The sequence below is a fragment of the Peromyscus maniculatus genome, chromosome 1 (assembly GCF_049852395.1).
Source record: "Peromyscus maniculatus bairdii isolate BWxNUB_F1_BW_parent chromosome 1, HU_Pman_BW_mat_3.1, whole genome shotgun sequence".
Classification (NCBI taxonomy): Eukaryota; Metazoa; Chordata; class Mammalia; order Rodentia; family Cricetidae; genus Peromyscus; species Peromyscus maniculatus.
This window is the reverse complement of record NC_134852.1, coordinates 136,601,447-136,623,857: the sequence shown is the minus strand read 5'-3', so window position 1 is coordinate 136,623,857 and position 22,411 is coordinate 136,601,447. Positions and strand designations below refer to the sequence as shown.

The 22,411-nt window shown below is 52.6% G+C and overlaps 2 protein-coding genes across 51 annotated transcripts; one reads left to right on the top strand and one right to left on the bottom strand.

The window, feature by feature from the left end:
- The first annotated feature begins 4,504 nt into the window (after window positions 1–4,504).
- On the top strand, window positions 4,505–16,827 carry Atxn2l (ataxin 2 like). 50 transcript variants are annotated; one of them, XM_076552312.1, is made up of 24 exons: window positions 4,505–4,933; window positions 6,391–6,427; window positions 6,540–6,596; window positions 6,676–6,747; window positions 6,983–7,133; window positions 7,789–7,913; window positions 9,466–9,557; window positions 10,153–10,353; window positions 11,192–11,367; window positions 11,507–11,617; window positions 12,018–12,209; window positions 12,290–12,361; window positions 12,587–12,657; window positions 12,823–13,118; window positions 13,207–13,276; window positions 13,799–13,945; window positions 14,049–14,121; window positions 14,221–14,411; window positions 14,672–14,801; window positions 14,891–15,012; window positions 15,185–15,397; window positions 15,537–15,726; window positions 16,053–16,089; window positions 16,349–16,827. In XM_076552312.1, exons 1-23 carry the CDS (start codon window positions 4,641–4,643, stop codon window positions 16,082–16,084), a joined length of 3,114 nt encoding a protein of 1,037 aa, XP_076408427.1. In that variant the 5' UTR covers window positions 4,505–4,640; the 3' UTR covers window positions 16,085–16,089; window positions 16,349–16,827. The 50 variants fall into 50 exon arrangements, with proteins under 50 accessions (XP_076408427.1, XP_076408425.1, XP_076408319.1 ...); XM_076552310.1 differs by having other exon boundaries at window positions 16,326–16,827; XM_076552204.1 differs by having other exon boundaries at window positions 15,930–16,089.
- Window positions 16,828–18,608: 1,781 nt separating this feature from the next.
- On the bottom strand, window positions 18,609–22,023 carry Tufm (Tu translation elongation factor, mitochondrial). Its single transcript, XM_006980387.4, has 10 exons — window positions 21,737–22,023; window positions 21,442–21,636; window positions 20,805–20,971; window positions 20,488–20,592; window positions 20,248–20,412; window positions 19,996–20,128; window positions 19,807–19,911; window positions 19,545–19,696; window positions 19,327–19,446; window positions 18,609–18,945 (listed from the first exon to the last, which is right to left on the bottom strand). The coding sequence occupies exons 1-10, from the start codon at window positions 21,777–21,779 to the stop codon at window positions 18,772–18,774; spliced, it is 1,359 nt and encodes a 452-aa protein (XP_006980449.1). The 5' UTR covers window positions 21,780–22,023; the 3' UTR covers window positions 18,609–18,771.
- Window positions 22,024–22,411: the final 388 nt, after the last annotated feature.

The window sequence follows — 22,411 nt, the reverse complement described above, 5'->3', positions numbered from 1 at the left end:
GGAGGTAAAGGTTCTTGCCACCAAGACTGAGCTAAATTCTAGCCCCTGGGTCCATGAGGTGGAATGAAAGACCCAACTTCTGTAAACTGTCCTGTGACCTCCACTGAAATGCCATGCTGTGCCCATCTTCTATACACAATAAGCAAAATGTAGTTAAAAAATTTTTTTTTCCTCTTTTGAGAGCAGGCCGCATACTGTAACCATGACTGGCCTAGATCTTGCTGATTAGACCAGAGGTACATCTGCCTTGGCCTTCTAAGTGTCTGGATTTAAGGCATGCATCAAAAAGTTTTTTTTTGTTGTTTTTTTGTGCTTTTCAAGACAGGGTTTCTCTGAGTAGCCTTGAGTACCCCGGAACTCACTCTGCAGACCAGGCTGGCCTTGAACTCAGATCCACCTGCCTCACCTCCCAGCACTGGGATTAAAGGCATGCAGCACCACCGCCCGGCCCATGCTTACTTTTTTTTTTTTTTTTTTAGACAGGGTTTCTCTATGTAACAGCCCTGGCTAACCTGGAACTCACTTTGTAGTTGAGGCCGGCCTCAAACTCACAGAGATCCACCTGCCTCTGCCTCCCGAGCACTGGGATGAAAGGTGCAAGCCACCACGGTTAAACTCTTGCATTTGATGCCTTTCTGTTCCCTCGTCAATTCCTATTTCAGGACTGTGTAGGAATCTGTGGATGAACTGAGCTCAATCCTTGAGGCTGTGTTTACGTCAAGAGTGGAGATATGACGAGGTGAGCAAAGAGGCTGAGAACCAGGTTCCAGTATATAATGGACTGTGCCAGAAAAAGCTGCTCTGTAACCCCCAGGAGCCTGCAGAATCTCAGTGAACAGAGTGGGAGTAGATGGGGAGGGATTTGTTCAGGTGTCAACCACCTGAACCCTGAACTGTGGCACATGAGTGCAAACCCAGCACTTGAAAAGCTGAGGCAGGAGAATCAAGGCTGGCCTGGGTCACACAGTGAGATCCTTCCACAAATAAACAAGAATGGAAGGGAGGGAGACAAACAGCACAAATTAGAAGTCATGTGCTGCTCCCAAGGGCTGCAGCTATGGAGACTGAGCCTGGGTGTCTACCGGGAGAGAAACGAGAGCCAGAACCTTCGTTTGGGAAGGAGGTGGAGGAGGAATTCAGGAAGGGAGCTTATATCCACCAAACTGATGGCAAAGGGCGACCTGGGGTGCTGCTGCATTTTCCCAGGGAGGGCTGAGGCTGCTCTTGGTGCCATGCAAAGATGTTTAGGAATAGTGTAAGGTTGCAGAGTTCTACTCTACCCAATGAAGGACAGCAACAGATCTTAGGGCTCACCCAATCCAGAAGGCACCCACTGTAGGCTGCAGACGTGTTATTTGAAATACAAAATCTTCCCTCCTCCAAGCTGGGAAATTTCTAGTTATTTTAGTTCAGTTTATTTTGCATTTGTTTTGGAGACAAGGTCTCACTATATTGTATCCCTGATTGGCCTAGGACTTCCAAAGACCTGCCTCCCGAGTGCTGGGATAAAAGCACATACCCTATCACTCAGGAGACAACGGCAGGCAGATCTCTGTCCAAAAAAGAAAAGAAAAAAAAGGAAGGAGGGGATTGAGGGACTAGAGAGAGAGGTGGCTGGGCTATTGAGAGTGCTCGATGCTCTTTCACAGGAAACAGGTTTGTTCCCAGCACCCACATCGTAGCTCCCAACACCTGTAACCACAGTCCCAGGGGATCTGACACCCTCTGGCTTCTGAAGGCACCACGCAGGTATGCAGTACACATATATACATGCAGAGAAATACTCATAAAATAAATTGGAGAGTTCAAGACCAGCTAAGGCTACAGGGTGAAACTAACAAGGACCAAAAAAGGCACCACCAGCCATTTACTGCTTTTGAGTGAACTATGTCCGACCAGTAATCCCAACTGGAGATTCCATAACCTCTTCTCGCATGGCCTGCAGGGACATTTCCTTCCTGAGGCCTGGATATGGCCCAAGGCGGGGCAGCAGTGCAGAGCAGATGTGTGGAGATGAATGGTCCAGTCTCTGTCTCTTACTAGGTCATAGCTGACTGGGTAATGTGGTGGCTGCTCCCAGGCCCAGTCTCAGTTTTTTTTTTTTTTTTTTTTTTTTTTTTTTTGTTTTTTGAGACAGGGTTTCTCTGTGTAGCTTTGCGCCTTTCCTAGAGCTCACTTGGTAGCCCAGGCTGGCCTCGAACTCACAGAGATCCGCCTGGCTCTGCCTCCCGAGTGCTGGGATTAAAGGCGTGCGCCACCAACGCCCGGCCAGTCTCAGTTTTAAAAGCAGCAGGTTACAAACTCAAATGCTCAAGCGGAACAGCAGGCAGGTGGCAAATGGAAGTGAACATCCCGTTTCTTTATTCTTTTGTGAAGCAGTATTCATTATGTAGCTGGCCTCAACCTGGCATCCTGCACAAGTACCCTGGGTACTAGGGATATTGTGGCAAAATGACTGCCCTAGGAATGAATATTCTTCAGACTAAATACTGCTTTCCTGTATCAGTGAAGTTTCTTTTCTCTTCTTAAATACTTTACTTTTAATCATGTGTATGTGTGCCTGTGTGAATGGATGCCACGGTTGTGGGTACCAACGGAAGCCAGAGGTGTTGAATCCCCTGGAGCTTGTGTTACTGGCAGTTATGAGCTGCTTGACCTGGGTGCTGGGAATTGAACCCATGTCCTTTTGGAAGAATACACATTTTTAACCACTGAGACATCTCTCCAGCCCCCAAGACTTAACTGTTAACAGTCAACTGGCTTATTCTCTTTCCCCTAATTTTAGAGGTACCAGTGTTATGGTATACGCCTCAGTTCATTATTTAAAAAAAAATGTGTATGTATCTATGTATATGTGTCTGAATAAATGTGCAACACATGCATTTGCATGCCAGAAGATGTGGAATACCCTGAAGCCGGAGCTGCAGGCAGTACAGGCTTAGTTGTGAGCTTCCCAGTGTAGAAGAACTGAAGGCCTCTGGACGAGCAGTAAGCACTGAGCCATGTCTCCAGCCCCAGTTTTTTATTTTTTAAATCTGAGATAAGATCTATGTAGCCCTAGCTGTTCTGGACCTCAAACTGTAGATCAGGCTGGCTTCAAACTCATAGAAATCCACCTGCCTTTGCCTACTGAGTGCTGGAATTAAAGGCGTGCAACCACCACTGCCCGGCTGGGCTTTTATTTATTTTTATTTACTTATTTTTTTTTTTCAAAACAGGGTTTCTCTGTGTTGTCCTGGATCTCGCTCTGTAGACCAGGCTGGCCTCGAACTCAGAGATCCGACTGCCTCTGCCTCCCGAGTGCTGGGATTAAAGGCGTGCGCCACCACGGCCCGGCCGGTTTTTACTTTTTTAACAAGTTCTCATCTTGCTCACTCTTTCCAATTCTCTATGCTTTACCAAATTACCTCTGGTCAAATTATGTAAATCTCCTATTAGCTTGAGATTTGAGTGGATCAATTATTCTTGTGCCCAGAGCATGGAATGGCGTTCAACTTTTCTTGCTTTTGAAACAGGGTCTCCCAGCTGACCTGGAATTTACTATATAATCCAGGCTGGCTTCAAACTTCTGATCCTCCTACCTGGCCTTCCTAGTGCTGGGATTAAAGCTGTGAGCCACCACGGCTGCCCTAATTTTTAATGAAGGCGTCTTTCATAGGCAAGCCCTGTACCACGGTTTTCTGACAGTGTCTTGCTATGCAATAGCCCGGCCTCCAGACGGCCTGTATTGCAGCAGCTATTCAGGGGTTCCCTATCTCCCGGAAAGAACAACTACTGACATTTATTTTAGAACTGGGCACGTTTATTAGAACGCAAATACGCTCAAACGAATCATCTTAATGCTCATTAATACTTACCCCCGCCCCCCACCTGCCTAAAGTAACCTGTACCAGATTTCCCCGCCCCCCCGCCCCCCCCCCCGGCATAGGGATTTTTTGGCACTCGAGACTCCGCCCACCGGGCCCTAAGTGGCGGAAGAACCTCACGCTACGACGTGACACCTCACACCACCGCGGAGACTTTCTGACGTTACGCCGGCGGCGTGGGAGGGGCGGGCCGGCCGGCCGGCGCTTCCCCCTTCGCGGCTCTGGCCCCGCCCACGCTCGTTGGGAAGCAACCGCGGCCGCCAGCCTTTAAGGTGGCTCGGGACCCGGAGACCCAGAGGTGCCCTAAGCGCCTGCGCGGCCTCCTTCTCCGCGGCGAAGGGCTAGACCGGCCGGATCCGCACACTCGAGCCTCCCTCTCCTCGCCGGAACTAACCTCCCGGCGGCGCTCCCTCTCCCCCCACCCCCGGCCCGCCCGCCCGCCCGCGTCCCCTCCCCCGCCCGCGCTCCTCCCTCTCTCCTCCCCCCCGGCGGCGCGCACGCGCTCCAGGCCGGCTCGCGCCCTCTCGCTTTCCACCGGCCCGCGAGATCCCCCCCTCCCCTTCCGCCTCGCGGCGCCCGCTTCCTCGCGCCGCCGTCTCCTCGATCCACCCCTGACACCGCGGGGCTCCCCCCCCCCCCGCCCGCCCGCCCGCCCGCCAACGGCGGGTCCCCGGCTTCGCGATCTCTCTCGCTTCCCTCCCGCGCTCTCCGACGGGGGCCCAGCCCCGGGCCCTCTTTCCCTTCCCTCTCATTTCTCTTCCGGACGCTGCCATCATGCTGAAGCCTCAGCCGCCACAACAGACCTCGCAGCCCCAGCCGCCGCCCCCCACGCAACAGGCCGTGGCCCGGCGGCCCCCCGGCGGGAGCAGCCCTCCCAACGGCGGCCTCCCGGGGCCGCTGCCCGCCACCACGGCTCCCCCGGGGCCTCCCGCGGCCGTCGCCTCCTGCCTGGGGCCTGCAGCTGCTGCCGGGAGCGGGCTTCGCCGCGGAGCCGAGAGCATCTTGGCGGCGCCAGCGCCACCGCAGCATCAGGAGCGGCCAGGGGCCGTGGCTATCGGCAGCGTCAGGTGAGGACGGGACTTCCTGGCGGGGAAGAGCCCCGAGGAGGAGGCGGCGGCGGCGAGCCCGAGCCCGAGCCCGGCGCCGTTGAGGGGCACCTGGGGGCCCCAGAACCCCATGAAGGTGGGGGTGGCCCCTCGTGCCAACAGGTCGGAGGGGAACCTCTCCGGGCGGTCTCCAGGAGCCGAGGGGCGGCGCTCGGCTCGCTGGGCCTGGCCGCCGCTTGGGGTCTGGGCCCCGAGGGGAGGCGGGGCGCATCCCGCCAGCTCCGTCGGAAAAAGGGAGTTGGGGGGGGGGGTTGAGGAGGTGATGGGGTCCCCAGCTCCATTACCACGAAGGATCTCGCGGTCCCCGGTGTCAGCCAATGGGGAGTAAGCTGCATGAAGGGGTCCCCGGCTGTAGCCAATGGAGGGGGGGCGCGCGGCCCGCAGTTGGACCAATGGGGAGGGAGGGACTTGGGAGCGGACGGCTCCCTCCTCGGCCCGGTGTAGCCAGTAGGAAGGGGACGGGGTGGGCGGGGGCGCGGAAGCAGCGGCTACTGGGAAGACTGCAGGCTGGGAAGCTCCTGCGCGCGCGCGCCCGCCCGCCCTCCTCGTACGTGCGCGCGGATGCTGTCTTATGACCCGGGCATTGGCTTGCCCCGGTAACACGTAAAGCAGAGGCCGGGGAGGGGGGGCTCGCATGGAGGGTTTAGGGGTGTCTGGTATCGGCGATTGAGGAGTGGGTGCCCTCGGTTTTCTCGAGGTGTCAATGCGATAGAGCGGCGCGAGACGCAGGCGCAGTGGCTTCTGGTCGGGAGGGGCTGGTAGAGGGCTGTGGGCTTCAGTGCGCAGGCGCAGACCGGGCGAGGCATCCCGGTGGATGGCTTTTGCGGCTGCGCGGTCCCCCAGCCCCGCCAACGGCCCCCTCCTCACCCTCCTCAACCGCCGGTTACATCAGCCGTCGAGGAGCGCTGTTACCTGGCGATTGGGGATCCCCTCAGAGTGGGTAGCAGGCTGAATGAGAGCGAAAGGGTGGGGTATGGAACGTACACCCCGGGATTTGTAATCTAAGGCTGCTGAAAATGCTTTTTTCCTCTGGGAGGTAATGTGACTGAGCTAAGTAGTGCTGCATCCGGGGTGCCCGAGCTTTCACCTTCGAAACTTAATTAGGCTTTTGGTTTGTTTAATATTGTGACAGTGTACTGGAAGCGTGAAGTACTGGCCTCTGGAGACAGTCAGAAGATTGTATTGCATTGGCTGTCCAGAGCGTTTGACAGCCATTGTTTATTAAATTGTTGTTGGCTTTTTTTTTATTTTAATATGGCATTGGAGAAAATGCTTTGGCCGTTAATGCCTACTTTCCTCTTTAATGTGAGAGCTGGAAAAATTTTGCTAGTTAATCGGTTGGTAACCTAAATCAGCAAGTTGACATGGTCCATTATTCTAAGGTTCACTGTAAAACGAGTTTATTTCTTCTCTTACAGGGGACAGAGCACCGGAAAGGGACCCCCGCAGTCACCTGTGAGTGTCTTTTTTCCCCTCCTATAGAGACACTAAGAATTAAAATATATGGGGCAGTCTGGTAAGAAACAGAGTCTTTACCTGCCGCCCCTACTTTCCCCTTGTGTGACAGGTATTTGAAGGTGTCTATAACAATTCCAGGATGCTGCATTTCCTGACGGCTGTGGTGGTAAGAGAGCGTTCACTTGGGTGTTTGAGGAATGTGCTGTTTCTGTTCCCAGCAGTGACTTAATCTTCCACCCTGCCAGGGTTCCACTTGTGACGTCAAGGTGAAGAATGGCACCACTTATGAGGGCATTTTCAAGACTCTGAGCTCAAAGGTCAGTGCACTCCAATTAGCTTATTTCTGAAGCCGAGGAGGAGAATGAGACTGAGGATGTGTGTTGGGTGACACCAGACAGGTGTGAGGCTTTTGCTAAGGTCTCTGGCTAGTGTCGAAAAAGGCGGGGCAACATGAGAATTTGGTGTTGAAAGATTAGAAAGGATAAGAAAGAAACAGTCTTTTCCCCCCTCCTTGATACTGACCCTGGAATGTTGGGAACGGGGCTTTTGTAGTTTGAACTGGCAGTAGACGCAGTACACCGGAAAGCATCTGAGCCAGCAGGTGGGCCTCGGCGGGAAGACATTGTGGACACCATGGTGTTTAAACCAAGTGATGTTCTGCTTGTCCACTTCCGAAATGTTGACTTCAATTATGCTACTAAAGGTATTGTGCTAGACTGTGTGTCAAGCTCATTGAGTAGAAGGTTGACCATGCTGACTTGATTATCTTCTAGCACCTTTTTTGGTAGAGATGATTGAGTGTTCCATCTTGAAAATATATCTTGATGTTTAATAGAGTTCAGTGAATTATGACTGGTGTTATAGTTATTCCTGATTCCCTTGTTTAATTTATAGCTTTTGAATTTTTATTTTATTTTTTTGAGACAGGGTTTCTCTGTGTAGTTTTGGTGCCTGTCTTGGATCTCGCTCTGTAGACCAGGCTGGCCTCGAACTCACAGAGATCAGCCTGGCTCTGCCTCCCGAGTGCTGGGATTAAAGGCGTGCGCCACCACCGCCCGGCTGCTTTTCAATTCTTATTTGTTTTGTGTGGTAGGGTCTTGCTGTGTAGCCCTGGCTGGCCTCCTTGAACTCACAGACATCACATTGTCTCTGCCTCCTGAGTGCTGGGATTATTGGCGTTTGCCACCCCATCTAGATTTGTCATTTAATGTTCCTACCAGTTGCCAAATACAAACATAATATCTAAATCTGCTATTTTTAAAAAATTTGCTTTGTTAACTGAAACCACACGGTGTCAGGAGTGAAGATGGGAAGAAAGATGTATCAGCTGACTCTCGCTCTTCACCTCTGCCACACAGACAAGTTCACTGACTCGGCCATTGCCATGAACTCTAAGGTGAACGGAGAGCACAAGGAGAAGGTGCTGCAGCGTTGGGAGGGCGGCGACAGCAACAGCGATGACTACGACCTGGAATCCGATATGGTATGGGCTCCTTTCCCAAGACCAGGGCAGGCTGAATGTGGTGAATGTGGGCTCCTGGTGTAGGTGGAAGAAGTTCATTCTTTCTGGTGTGTGTGTGTAGGCCGGGTTCATTTGTTTTGAAGTCTGTTCTTGGAACCAGCTGTTGGTTCTTGGAAAGGAAGGTGGAAAAAGGGTCAACAACATTGACTACTGTTAACATTTCTTCATGGCATTAATTTTTTATTGTTGTAAAAAGTATAGGGGCGGGGAGGAGGGCACACCCTTAATCCCAGCACTAGGGAGGCAGAGGCAGGTGGATCTCTGGGTTCCAGGCCAACCTGATCTACAGAGCTAGTTCTAGGACAGGAACCAAAACTACACAGAGAATCCCTGTACCAGGGTCCAGGGCGGATGTAATAAACTAGGCATGATAACTCATACCCATAATCCAGCCTTGGGAAGTTTAGGAAGAACTGTGAGTTCCAGGCCAACCTGGATTATATAACAAAAACCTGTTCTTCTTAAAGAAACAAAGGAAGTAAAATGGTGCATAAGGTGACTGCTGTGTAGGTCCATATTTCTTTACAAAAACAACTCCTTCAATTAAAGTTGTATAAATGAAGCTGGCAAGGTGGCTTAGCAGATAAAGGTGCTTGCTACCAAGCCAAGTAGTAAAAAGGAACAGATTCCTACAGATTGTCCTCAGGCTTCCATATGCCTGCTTGTGCCACAGGAACAGACCTACAAATGTAAATTTTTTTATTTTTATTTATTTTTTTTTTGGTTTTTTGAGACAGGGTTTCTCTGTGTACTTTTAGTGCCTGTCCTGGATCTTGCTCTGTAGACCAGGCTGGCCTCGAACTCACAGAGATCAGCCTGGCTCTGCCTCCCGAGTGCTGGGATTAAAGGCGTGCACCACCACCGCCCGGCCTAAAATGTAAAATTTTTTTTTAAGTTTCTTTAAAACAAACAAACAAAAAACTTATAGAGAGCCATGATAGCGCTTCTGATTCCAGAGGTTAGGGCATGGAAGCAGGAAGACCAAGGGCTCGAGGCAGTCCTTAGCCTCCTTGCATTTGGGCCACATGAGACCCTTTCTCAAAAACAGATCTTGTTGGGCTGGAGAGATGGCTCAGTGGGTAAAAGCATGGGATGCTCTTCCAGAGGACCCTGGTTCAATTCCCAGCACCCACATGGTAGCTCACAACCATCTGTAACTCCAGTTCCAAGGGATCTGACTCCGTATACACAGGCAAAACACACATAAAATCTTCTTTCAAAAGTCTTGTTAATATGGGCAGTGGTGGCACATGCCTTAATCCCAGCACTTGGGAGGCAGAGACAGGCGGATCTCTGTGAGTTCAAGGCTATCCTGGGCTACAGTGTGAGTTCCAGGAAAGGTGCAAAGCTGCACAGGGAAACCCTGTCTCAAAAAACAACAACAAATCTTGTTAATGTGTGCATGTTGGTTCATTCTGTTTGTACCAGAGTTTTTAATTTGGTGGAAAGGAATGAATGGCATGTCAGTTTCTCTTTCTTTAGGTTTTAAACATTCTTCCTGTTCTCTCCTTAGTCCAATGGATGGGATCCCAATGAGATGTTCAAATTTAATGAGGAGAACTATGGAGTGAAGACTACCTATGACAGCAGTCTGTCTTCTTACACGTAAGTGTTTTGGAAGTTTGAGGGTGGTGGTGTTGGGTGGGTAAGGTACAGGACTTGCTATTTAGTAAGACAGACCTCTGAATGAAACAGTTTTTTGTATGGTGTGTGTTTTTCTGGGTTTATTAGTAGTCCTTCCTCATGGTTTGCTGCTGAACTGCTTTCCTTGTGGGTAGAAGTAACCTTTGTTAATCTGGGAATATGTAACTCAGTTGTCAAGTACGTGCTATATAAGCATAAGGTCCTGAGTTCTGTCCCCAGCAGCCCTATAAAAAGGCGAGTGTGGTGGTATACCTTGGGGGGGGGTGGGGATTGCTTGCTGGCCAGCCAGCCTAACCTAATCTGAGTCTCCCAAATACCAGTGCTTTGCCTAGGACTTGGTAGATGTCTGTTGAGTATATGCTGACTAAATTGCGGGTTAAGTTCACTAGTGGAGCTTGTTTGACACATACAAGGCCCTGGGTTCAGCTCTCAGCACTACAAAAGAAAAAAAAAAAACCCAAAGAAATAGATTGACTGCCGTGGACTTGAACTGGTTATGGGGTTACAGCAGTGTTGTCTGTTCATTGTGTTCGTGCACTGGGGGTGTATTTTTCAGGGTTCCCTTGGAAAAGGACAACTCAGAAGAGTTTCGGCAGCGGGAGCTCCGTGCAGCCCAGTTGGCTCGAGAGATTGAGTCGAGTCCCCAGTACCGCCTGCGGATTGCCATGGAAAATGATGATGGGCGAACGGAGGAAGAGAAGCACAGTGCAGTTCAGCGGCAGGGTTCTGGGCGGGAGAGCCCCAGCTTGGTGTCCAGGTAACTAGTGGGGTGGCAGGAAGAGCTTCTGTACGTTCTTCTGTTCTGTTCTGTACACCTTACTGTGTGTGGGTTAGTTAATACCTAGTAGTTCTCAGTTTGAGGTCTAGAATGAAGCCTAGAAAGTTGGTAATTTGCAGTAAGAGACTTGAGGAGTTTTAAAAGTTTTTTGGGCCAGGAGGTAGCAGGTGCATGCCTTTAATCCCAGCACTTGCAAGGCAGAGGTAGTCAGATCTCTGAATTCGAGGCCAGCCTGTTCTACAGAACAACTTTCAGCACAACCAGGGCTACACAGAGAAACCCTATTTCAAAAAACAAAACAAATTTTTTTTTGTTGTTTTGGTATGTAGTTTTCCTTTGTTAATGTATTTGTGTGTACTGTTTCTGTCACACAAAAAAAATGAAATTTCCCAGGCTGGTTGGTGATGGCACACGCCTTTAATCCCAGCACTTGGGAGGCAGAGGCAGGCGGATCTCTGAGTTCAGGGCCAACCTGGTCTACAGAGAGAGTTCCAGGACAGGCTCCAAAACTACACATTGACACCCTGTCTCGAAAAGCAAATTAAATGAGATTTCACATGCACAGAATCTCATAAAAGGGTCTCCTTGGCCTTTGTGATAGGTGAAGAGTGGTAAAATTGTGACGCTCTTAGCCACTTGGATTGGGTCTGAGTTGAGATATAATGTCCTAAATTCATAGATACACATTGTACTATGACAGATGAAGGAAGTGTGATAATGGAAACTGGGGTCTGGTGTGGGATTGATTTAGAAAGGCTCCATGTTGTTACAGTGGGTGGATTTGGGGCCTCCTTCCCTTACTTGAGTTTTTCTCCAGGGAGGGGAAGTATATCCCTCTGCCTCAGCGAGTTCGGGAAGGTCCCCGGGGAGGAGTCCGATGCAGCGCTTCTCGAGGAGGACGACCTGGCCTTAGCTCTTTGCCACCTCGTGGCCCTCACCACCTTGATAACAGCAGCCCCGGCCCTGGGTCTGAGGCACGTGGTATCAATGGAGGTAGGTTATGATGTGGTGGAAGAAACGGGAAGATGGGAAGGGTGAGCAATAGGATTTTAAGTGGTTGGCAAGATCATGTGTCAGTGTTCATGTAATAAACAGCTATTTTTTTCTTCACATTTAAAACAAAACAAAACAGGCCCTTCCCGAATGTCCCCCAAGGCGCAGCGGCCTCTGAGAGGTGCCAAGACTTTATCTTCGCCCAACAATAGGCCTTCTGGAGAAGCTTCCGTTCCTCCAACACCTGCAGGTAGAGAACTTGAGTGGGGATGGCTGCAGGCATGGGTAGAGGTGTGTACGTGGGGTTGGGGGTGGTGGTAAATGAGTTGTTGAAATGCTGGGAGGCAAGTTTTGGGAAAGACCTTGGTTTCCCTGGTTCTAACCTGTCAGTCCGTAGCTGGTTGTCAGATGTTTTGTTGAGACTTCGGTGTTGTTAGCAACATTTAGAGCAGGAGAAGCTGCAGCATTTCCAGTCTTTGGTGATACCCGAGGACACCATTTTCCTGCCTGTGTTACTTACCTGCCCTGGTCTTGCGCAGGACATTAGGACCCTGAGTGTGAAATCCTTGGAAGCTTTCTTTGGGTTTCCCCCTCTGTGCATGACTTCCTGGCCAGCACTAACGGTTGTATAGCTCTCTCTTTTCTTCCAGTGGGCCGGATGTACCCTCCACGGTCTCCCAAGTCTGCTGCCCCCGCCCCAGTCTCGGCTTCCTGTCCTGAGCCTCCCATTGGCTCAGCAGTAGTGTCCTCTGCCTCCATCCCTGTGACATCATCAGTTGTGGATCCTGGAGCAGGCTCTATTTCCCCAGCGTCTCCCAAAATTTCCCTGGCCCCCACTGATGGTAAGAACTAGGTCGACGACGCTTGAGAGCTGTGGGGTATAACTGGATGGCAGGATCTTAAGGCGTCTCTCTTTTCTCAGTAAAAGAACTCCCGACCAAGGAGCCCGGTAGGACTTTGGAGGCCCAAGAGCTGGCCCGGATAGCTGGGAAAGGTGAGGGTGTTTTATTTACTCTATGTGGTCCCATTTACGTGGAGTATTTCCCTTTGGAAGTTTGTTGGGATTCGAAAGCAGTGCCCATCTGCCTTTGGGTTTCGTTTTTCTTTGAAGATTGTCAGGAGCTCATTCTTTGGTTTCTCGTCCTGGACCACTAACTATCCCTCTGTAATCTTTCAGAAAAAAAGTGTATTTTCTCCTTATTTCACTGTTTTCTCATAGTCCCTGGGCTTCAGAATGAACAAAAACGATTTCAGTTGGAAGAACTGAGGAAGTTTGGGGCCCAGTTTAAGGTGAGTGAGGCTTGTAAAGGAGCTAGGATATAAGCAGGATGTGGGGTGTGTTGGGGCAAAGGCCGAGTGGGTGGGAAAAGATGAGATCCAGCAAGAGTGAGTGTAGGAGGTCAAGAGTGGGGTCTGGAGTGGACAGTATGACCCATTGATTATTTCTCCTCCCAGCTTCAACCTAGTAGCTCCCCTGAGACCAGCCTGGATCCATTTCCTTCCCGGATCTTAAAAGAAGAGGCCAAAGGAAAGGAGAAGGAGGTGGATGGCCTATTGACTTCAGATCCCATGGGATCCCCAGTCTCCTCCAAGACAGAATCCATATTGGATAAGGAAGATAAACCCTCCCTGGCAGCAGTAGGGGCCACTGAGGGGCCAGAGCAGCTCCCACCATCTTGCCCCAGCCAAACTGGCAGTCCCCCAGTGGGCCTCATCAAGGGAGATGACAAGGAGGAGGGCCCTGTGACTGAGTAAGTGGTGGTGGTGGTGGGTGGTGAGTATCTGGTTCTTACCAGCTGGTGAGCATGGCTCAAGAGCTGGCTTTATTTTCTCTTACAGACAAGTAAAGAAGTCTACTTTGAACCCCAATGCCAAGGAGTTCAATCCAACAAAGCCTCTGCTGTCTGTGGTGAGCTGACTGTTGCATGTAGACTTGGGTTTCCTGGAGGGGACAGTAGAGTGGTGTAGGAGAGCGCTTCAGTGTCAGGACAGCAGCACACTGTCCCCTGTGTGAGAAGGGGTACTGCTGGAGTCTGGACAGGAGCCGTTAGACTGGCTTTGGAAAAACAGGGGCATCTCCAGGCTTGAGTGAAGAGGGCTGCTGATCGATTCTGACAGGTTACTTTGGTTCTTACTATTGGGCATGTCAGGTATCTGTGTGAGGGTTAGGACTAGGAGCATCACCAATCAACTGACCTGGCTTTAACTGGTGTACTCATGGGGCGTCTGGATTTTTTTAGGCAGCCGTTTAGGGCTCTTTGCCTGCTTGCTCTCTAAGTTTGAGAATGCCCATCTTGTGGTTTGCTATAAAGCTGTAAGAAAAAATAAGAGCTGTATTTGGTACACCTCATTCCATGGATGTTTGCTGTTAATTTAAAAAGGCAGGGATGGCATTAGAGAAATAACGTGTTCTCTTGTCTGTCTCTTACAGAACAAATCTACCAGTACTCCCACTTCCCCAGGGCCCCGTACTCACTCAACACCTTCCATACCGGTGCTGACAGCAGGCCAGAGCGGGCTCTACAGTCCCCAGTACATCTCATATATACCTCAGATCCACATGGGACCAGCTGTGCAGGTAGGAGAGGGACTCGGGGAGCCAAGGAGAGTGCTGGGAGTCCAGCTCAGCCTTGTTCCCAGTGTTGATGAGCGGCCCGTTGAGCCCTGGTTCTTCTCCTTAGGCACCTCAGATGTATCCATATCCTGTATCCAATTCGGTGCCTGGGCAGCAGGGCAAGTACCGGGGTGCAAAAGGTGAGCAGGGCTGTTGGGAAGGACGGTTGGGGCTGCCTCGTGCCTCCTGGCACATGACGCTTGAGCTGTGCACTTGCACTGTTTACCCTCCACCCACAGGCTCGCTTCCCCCCCAGCGCTCAGACCAACACCAGCCAGCCTCAGCCCCTCCGATGATGCAGGCTGCCGCTGCCGCTGCTGGCCCACCCCTGGTGGCTGCCACACCTTATTCCTCCTACATCCCCTACAACCCACAGCAGTTCCCAGGCCAGCCTGCCATGATGCAGCCCATGGCACACTACCCTTCACAGGTAGAGTCCACCTCTGAGGGTTGTGAGGGATCCAAACCAAGTGAGGGGAACAGTGTTATTATTCTGAGTGTGGTGGCCAGCTGTGGGGTTGGCAGTGCCCAGACTGTAACAAGACATGGAACCTTTGCTTTCGGTTGTTCCCTCTGAATTAAGTGTGTAGGATCTTTAAGTATCTTAGGACTATTGAGGGCTCAGGCAGCGCATGGAAGCTGACAGGACATACCAGGCTGCTCTGCTTACCACTTGGTTTCTTCCACCAGCCGGTGTTTGCCCCTATGCTTCAAAGTAACCCACGAATGTTGACATCGGGAAGCCACCCCCAGGCCATTGTGTCATCCTCTACTCCTCAGTACCCCTCTGCAGAGCAGCCTACCCCCCAAGCCCTCTATGGTGAGTTCTGGTGCCCGCTCCTTCTCTGGGCTGCGTACCTCTATCCATCTGGGGTGTTGAGCACTTGGTCTCCTTCCTTCTTCCTGCAGCCACTGTTCACCAGTCGTACCCACACCACGCCACGCAGCTCCATGGCCACCAGCCGCAGCCGGCCACCACGCCTACTGGGAGCCAGCCGCAGTCCCAGCATGCGGCCCCCAGTCCTGTTCAGGTGCTTGTAATATGGGGAGGGGGTTGGGAGGGCCGAGTGGTTGGGCCAGGAATGGGTGGCTAGAAGAAGGCTAGATAGAGCTGGGTCATTCTTCAGCAGAGAAACAGGTGAGCAGGTGGTTTTCTTGCCTAGCAGAATGGGTGGCACTCATACTTCCCTTCCACCCCGGCAGCACCAGGCGGGGCAGGCCCCACACCTGGGCAGTGGACAGCCACAGCAGAATCTGTACCATCCAGGGGCCCTAACAGGCACGCCGCCTTCTCTACCACCGGGACCTTCTGCCCAGTCCCCTCAGAGCAGCTTTCCCCAGCCAGCTGCTGTGTATGCCATCCATCCCCACCAGCAGCTGCCCCACGGCTTCACCAACATGGCCCATGTTACCCAGGTAGGAACCCAGGGATGCCAGAGCACGGTGCTGTGAGGGTAGCCCCATTTCAGTGCTTGTTCCACTTCGCGGTGCTGCTTTGATAAGGGATCTCAAAGTGTCCTGTCGCACTGGGCACTGAAGCTAATTCTCTCCACAGGCCCATGTCCAAACTGGAGTCACAGCAGCCCCGCCCCCACACCCCGGGGCACCCCACCCGCCCCAGGTGATGCTGCTGCACCCCCCCCAGGGCCATGGGGGGCCCCCCCAAGGCGCGGTGCCCCCGAGTGGGGTGCCTGCACTCTCAGCTTCCACACCCTCACCCTACCCCTACATCGGACACCCCCAAGGTGAGCAGCCTGGCCAGGCGCCTGGATTTCCAGGAGGAGCCGATGACAGGATTCGTGAGTTCTCGTTAGCTGGGGGAATTTGGCATGGAAGAGCTGAGGGGCTGCAGGTGGGGCAGGATGCACGGGTTCTGGGTGGGGATTGAGGGGTCTTGGAGGCAGGGCTGTCCCAGAGGGCGCCCGCCGACCCACACCTGTCTGTGAAGTATGTAGGGTGGGCAGAAGCCACAGTCGCCGCCGCCAGGGGCTTGCTCCTGGCTCTGTCCTTTGCTTCCCTCCGTCCTCGCTCAGTTGTGATCCAGCAGCCCCCCTCCCCACTGCCTCCCCAGCTCTCAGTGACCCCGACTGTCTCCTGACTTAGCCGAGGTAAGGTCAGCGCAGCAGACAGGGCCAGACTGGGGCGTGGGGGGCTGAGCTGGGCAACTGAGTAAGGGCTCTCTGGCCTACTGGGAAACAGCGATTGACCTGTGCTTCTGACAGCCCCCTGAGACTCCTGGAGGAGGCCGCTCCTCCCCACACCCCCACACCCCCTGGACGCATTGACAGAGGGACAGCTGCTCGGGTTCTAATGCTCCTGCTCTCTCTCTCTCCCCTCCAACCAGTTCAATCTCATCCCTCCCAGCAGCTCCCCTTCCACCCCCCGGGGAACTGAAGATTGTCCTGGCCGCGACCTGAGACCTCCATGAGTGGAGGGAAGAGTGATCTATGTCTCTTCCCCCCAGCAGCTCGGACCAGTCCTAGCCCCGCCCCCAACCCCTTTCCCTTGGGGAGCTGGGGAATTCCTGCCAAGCACCTTGAATGGGAGGGGTCCTTGAAGTGGGCAGGGCTGGGGTCCAGCGGGGGTGGGGGAGGTTCCTGCTCTGCCCCTGCCGGGTCCCACCCAGTCTTGTCCTCCCATCCTCTCATCTATTCCCCCGCTGGAGACGGAAGATCTTTTATTTTCTATTATTTATAACCTCAGACTTGGGCCCCCTGTTCTTCCCCATTAACTTGAGTATCCTGTGTGAGAGACCGACAGACAGATGCCTCAAGGACTTTTACTTTTTATTACATAAAAAATTTTAAAAAAATAAATAAAAAAAATAAAATTTTAAACTAACTTAACCCGCCTGTAGTTTGGCTTTTTAAAAATAAATCTGGGCCAAGCAGTGGTGGCGTGAGCCTTTAATCCTAGCACTTGGGAGACGGAGCCAGGTGATCTCTGTGAGTTCTGGACTACAGAGAGAGCTCCAGGATAGGCTCCAAAGCTACACAGGGAAACTCTGGCTCAAAAAACAAACAAAAATCAGGTTTAAATTTTTGTCTTTTTTTTTTCACCCCCATCACGTAAAACTTACATGGTTAGTTTTGCCTGTGTGCATGTGTGTGTGTGCGCGTGTGCGTACGCTAGCGACGAAACCCAGGTCCTCTGCAAAAGCAACAAGTGCCCTTAACCACTGAGCCATCTCCAGCCCCACCAAAGGTGTTGTTTCTTTGGTCTGGGTCTCTGTGTAGGCAGTTCTAGAATTCTTGCTCTGTAGACCAGACTGGCCTCAAACTCGGATTCATCTGCCTCTGCCTCCTCCCAAGTGCTGGGGTTAAAGGTGTGTGCCACCACTTGGAGGCAGGCACCAAAGATGTTAAAGAGGGGTTTAGAATTCTGTGACCTAAGCTCGGCTTCTTCAACAGGCAGTTCTTCCAGGACTGGAGATGGGGAGGGCTTAGTGGTCGAGATGCTTGCTGTGGGGAGGGTAGGAAAAGCCCCCGGAATCTGGGCATGGCTGTGTTTTGGTGAGGGAAAGGGATGGGGGAAGAGGGAAGGTTGACATTCTGGGCTGACGGTACAGGAAAGCAAAGGGAAGCTGGAAATCAACGGCAGGTCTAACGTGCACAGAACGGGAGGCGCAGCTGTCCTTGAACACTTCATGGGAAGATTTCAAGTTTTATCATCCTTGGGGAGGTAGCTCAAAACTCATAAGGCAGTTTAGCTTTGTGACATCAGGAACTTCCTGGATGGTGGTACTTTGTGGTTTTCCATGTCTTTCTTGTCTGCTCCTTAGGCTGGAGCTATAGGAAGCTTCTTTGGTACTCAAAGACTTAAGTTTTTTGGTTTCTCAAAACAGCTGTCAGACTGGACCTAAGAACCATGACTCCTGAGTACCCCAGTATCTTGTTTTGGGTGTTTCTGGGCTCTTGAGACAGGCCCTCAGGTAGACCATGCTGGCCTGTACTCCTGCCTCTGCCTCCCAGTTACAGGCACGTGCTGTTTCTTTCCAGCTGTTTCCCTCTTTTGTTGGTGTTTTTCTAGTACTGAGGTTAGAACCCAGGACCGAGAACCTAATACAGTTGCCAGCTGTTTCAAAGCCTTAATGTTTTGTGTACATAGGTGCCAGGAATTGAATCAAGGGGAGGATCATACAAGCTAGGAAAAGGCTATCACTGAGATGAACTCTTTGGCCTTAAAAACTCCGGTTAACCTTATCTTTGCTTGGAAGCAGTGATGACCTGTCAAGTACAATACAAGCAGTTCACTAAGGTATGCTTGTACTTCTGCACTGAGTGCTAGAATCTAGAGGTAACCCAGGCATTAATCTAGTAGACACACAGTAGGGGAAAGAAACGATTAACACCAGAGTTGAGCCTATGGCGGCTCCAAGTGACAACGGAACTTTTTCCCAATCTAGGAAGATAACACAGTTGTCTTTTGCTGGAAGTCACACAGAGCTCAGTGGATTGGGTTTTTCTCAGGCTGCCACAGCACCGATGGTGGCTTTGAGTCTGAGCTTGTCTGGCATGTATGCCAGAAATGGACTTGATGCTAGATAAAAAAACTCCAATGGCTCTGGGGTTCTCAAATGCAGTGTTCCTCCACGTCCTCTACTTACACAGAAGGCACACGACACAGGTCGGTATTCACAGAACAGTTTATTTGCCTACCTCTCCCGGCAGGCCACTCCTGAGCAGAAGTGTTCCTAGTTGTCCTCTGTCTGCTTGGGTGCAGCCTGTGTCCACAGGAGGGACGCTGGCCAAGGCAGCTCTAAGCTCAACAACCTGAGCAGAAGTCCAGACTCAGCTCCACTTGATGTTCTTGTCCTCTTCAGTCATGGCTGGCAAGTCCGTGACGATGCCAGTGCCAATGGTCTTGTTACCATCCCTCAAGGTGAAACGCTGGCTTTTCTCTAAGATCATGGGCTGCCGCAAGACGAGGCTGAGCTTCAAGTCCTCTCCAGGCATGGCAAGTTCCTAATGGAGGGAGAAGGAGAGGCAGTCACCAGGGTACCCTCACTGTGGAACTGCTGGCAGCCAAGGGATCAAGTCCTGGGAAAAGGCAACCAGCTGAAGAGTCTTAGCGGGGAACAGCTTCATCCTTCCCTCCCAGTTGCTAGACACATGCAAACAGCGTGAAGAAGTACAAGGGACCATGATCAGGAATTTGGTATTAGTGCAGTTTTAATCAACAGGCGTTTTCTGAGCCCTCCAATGTTTCAGAAAACACAACAGGAAAAAAACAAAACACCCTGTTCTATGGCATGTTTCCGCTTCTGCCTTCCTGAGTGCTGGGATTAAAGGTGTGGACCACCTCCCCAGGTTCCACTCCTTTTATATCCTCAAGCCCCATCATACCTTCCCTGGAGGCAAGATGACGCGGCAGGCCATGTCCCAGGTCAGGGAGAACATGACAGGCATGAAATGAGACACAAAGGGTTTGTGGCGGCCACCCTCCTCCTTGCTGAGGATGTAAACCTAGGGAGGAAGAGCAAGGGTAGAAAGGCTGCAAGTCCTGCGTCTACGCAAGGGACAACTTGGCCCAACCCTGCCAAACCGTCACCTGGAGCCCTCACCTGGGCCTCCACCTTCTGGTGGGGCTGTATGGAGCCTGGCTTGACCATGACCAAGCCACGCCTCAAATCCTCCCGCTTTAGGCCTCGGACCAGAGCGCCCAGGTTATCCCCCGCCTCAGCTCTCTCCAGGCTCTTGTGGAACATCTCGATGCCTAGGAAGAAGATGGGAGGAAAGGTGGTCTGAGGCGAAGGAAGGTACAAGACCTACATGGGAAGGATCATTCTGAGACCGCCCCAGGCTCTGAAGTTTTCCTTCTTATACCTGTCACCACAGTGCGAATGTTCTTGTTATGTCCCAGCAACTCACACTCATCGCCCTTCTTCAAAATGCCACGCTCGAGTGTACCTGTCACCACTGTGCCCCGGCCTGCAAAGAAACAGGACAGGTCACCAGGGACCCCAGGTCAGGTGCTCCCTACAGGGACAGGGTGTGAGTGAGCACAGGCCTCACCAGGAATAGAATAGACTGACTCGACAGGGAGCAGAAAGGGCTTCTCTAGGTCCCGGGTGGGCACGGGGATGTACGTGTCCACAGCATCCAGGAGCTTCTGCACGGACTTCACACCTAGCTCAGGGTCCCGTTGCTGTTGGAGAGAGATGACAGGACTCGGAAATTCTGCTCCTCTCACAGAATGCAAGTCCCTAGGTACAGAGGAAAGAAGGCTCTACCCCATCCTCTAACAGCAGCTGCCCCTGCTTTCACCTCAAGGGCACAGAGAGCAGAGCCGACGATGACCGGGGCCTCCTCTCCTTTATATCCAAATTCGGTGAGAAGCTCCCGGATCTCCAGCTCTACGAGCTCCACCATCTCCGAGTCCTGGACAGCATCCGCCTTGTTCACGTACACCACAACATGCTCCACTCCAATCTGCAAGTGAGAAAGAGGCTGAGATGGTGTCCTCAGTGACCCAACTTCACTTCCCTACCACTCAGACCCCAGTACCTGTTTAGCCAGCAGTAAGTGCTCTCGGGTCTGGGGCATGGGGCCGTCATTAGCTGCCACCACCAGGATGCAGCCATCCAGAGGGGCAGTGCCTGTGATCATATTCTGGGTGGAAGAGGGAGAAAGTCAGCTTAGTTCCAGGCCCTCCAGCATCATCAATTACAGGTAGCTGTGAAAATCCCCATCTCTGCCGCCCACAGCCATGGCCACAAATCCTTGTTCTCGTAGCCAGACACCACCACTATCTTATAACCTCCTCCCCTCAAACCTCCACTGACCTGAAGCAGGCTCTGATTGTCCCCAGCCTTAACCCTCACCTTAACATAATCTGCATGACCGGGGCAGTCTGTGTGGGCATAGTGGCGGGCAGCAGTGCTGTACTCCACATGGGCTGCATTGATGGTGATACCCCGAGCTCGCTCCTCGGGGGCATTGTCTATCTCCTCGTACTTCTTGAACTTAGCTCCACCTCCCTCGGCTAGAACTACGGGAGGAAGAGAACACACCTCTCAACTCGGGTTCAGAGCTGCAGACGAGGCTCGGGGCGCACGCCTGGATCCCTCTTACATGAGCAATCTGGATGGTTAAAGCTCTCTAACCTCCAATTCTTCAAGGAGATAACTTTGCAGGGGGAGGCGGGGTACCGACAAAAAGAATTGTCCAAGGGGTCTGTCCTTGTCACAGACGCTGTAACCTCCCCACGGACAGCGTCTCCTCACAAACCGTTCCACACAAATAGAAAGCCATTCACTGTTGCAGACTGTGCCTGACAGAGCTCTTCTTGCACGGGGGAACCTGTCTCCTGCATCTTCCAAACCATCCCTCGCCTGCAGTGTCTTGGCGCCAGGCTAAACTTCAGCGGACTTCCGACCCCCTACTTCCCCCGACTCTGGTCCTTGCAGCGGACAGGGCATTGCCGGACGCCCCCAACCAAACCCAACCAAACTCACTCACTTTTCGTGATGGCCGCGGTCAGGGTGGTCTTGCCGTGGTCCACATGGCCGATGGTCCCCACGTTCACATGGGGCTTGTCGCGCACGTAGGTCTTCTTGGCCTCCACGGCTAGACCGCGACACAAGAAGGGCGATGCCCGGGCCTTCAGCGGCCGCAGCCGACCCTGCAGCAACGGGGTCGGGCTGGCGCGGAGACCTGCGGGGAAAGGACTTGGAGTCAAGGGAGCGGACCCGAACCCCGCTGCCTCGACGCCCCCCAGGTCTGCAGGCTGCCTGCGCCCAGCCCGCCCCCTCACCGCTGAAGCGGGGCGTCGCTCGTAACAGGGTGGCGGCCGCCATCGTGGGAGTACTCGGCCACCGGGACCGAGAACTGGGCACCGGGAACCCGCGCGTGCAGGGAAGGACGGGCACTTGCGACTAGAGGCCACTTCCGGCGGAAATGAGGGCCGGGAGAGCGAGTCTGGGAGCCTCTAGCCGCCAGTTTTTATGGCCATGGCCGCCGATATCCGGGCATGAGGCGGAAGAGGAGGATTCTGGTGTCTCGCGGGGAAGGACAGAGAACTTCCACACCTCAGCCTGTTTCAGGAGGCGGATGCGCAGCATCCCACAATGCACCAGCGCCCTCAAAGGCTTATGGGCGATGTAGTCTCCAGGGCGGCAGGCGTCAGCTTGGGCAGGGTTCGGTCCACAGGGAAGACCTCCCAGCCTGGGGGAAGCAAAATTAACTGGAGCAAGGGATGGGGTCCAGAGAGTTCCAGTCCTTGGCCCTTAAATACCGCCCCCATGTCTCTTGCAGGGATCCTGGGCTTCCTAACATTCCGAAGTCATACTTCAATAGTCCTTGGGAACCTTGAGAAGAAGCTTGCTTGCTTTTCTCAAGACGGATACCCAGGAAATGCCTGTTGGCTAAAACAATGAGTGTAAGCGTAGTAATAACTTTCAACTTGCACATCCATGACTTCCTTGCCTCT

What these genes read in the sequence shown, in the direction of transcription:
- Atxn2l (XM_076552177.1), top strand. Translation starts at nt 4,641, where the DNA reads ATGCTGAAGCCTCAGCCGCCACAACAGACCTCGCAGCCCCAGCCGCCG. An exon ending in GTGGCTATCGGCAGCGTCAG is followed by an intron (nt 4,934 to 6,390) that starts GTGAGGACGGGA and finishes CTTCTCTTACAG; the next exon opens with GGGACAGAGCACCGGAAAGG. An exon ending in ATTTCCTGACGGCTGTGGTG is followed by an intron (nt 6,597 to 6,675) that starts GTAAGAGAGCGT and finishes CCACCCTGCCAG; the next exon opens with GGTTCCACTTGTGACGTCAA.
- Tufm (XM_006980387.4), bottom strand. Translation starts at nt 21,779, where the DNA reads ATGGCGGCCGCCACCCTGTTACGAGCGACGCCCCGCTTCAGCG. An exon ending in ACTTACTGCTGGCTAAACAG is followed by an intron (nt 20,413 to 20,487) that starts GTACTGGGGTCT and finishes TCTCACTTGCAG; the next exon opens with ATTGGAGTGGAGCATGTTGT. An exon ending in CTGCTCTCTGTGCCCTTGAG is followed by an intron (nt 20,129 to 20,247) that starts GTGAAAGCAGGG and finishes TCTCTCCAACAG; the next exon opens with CAACGGGACCCTGAGCTAGG.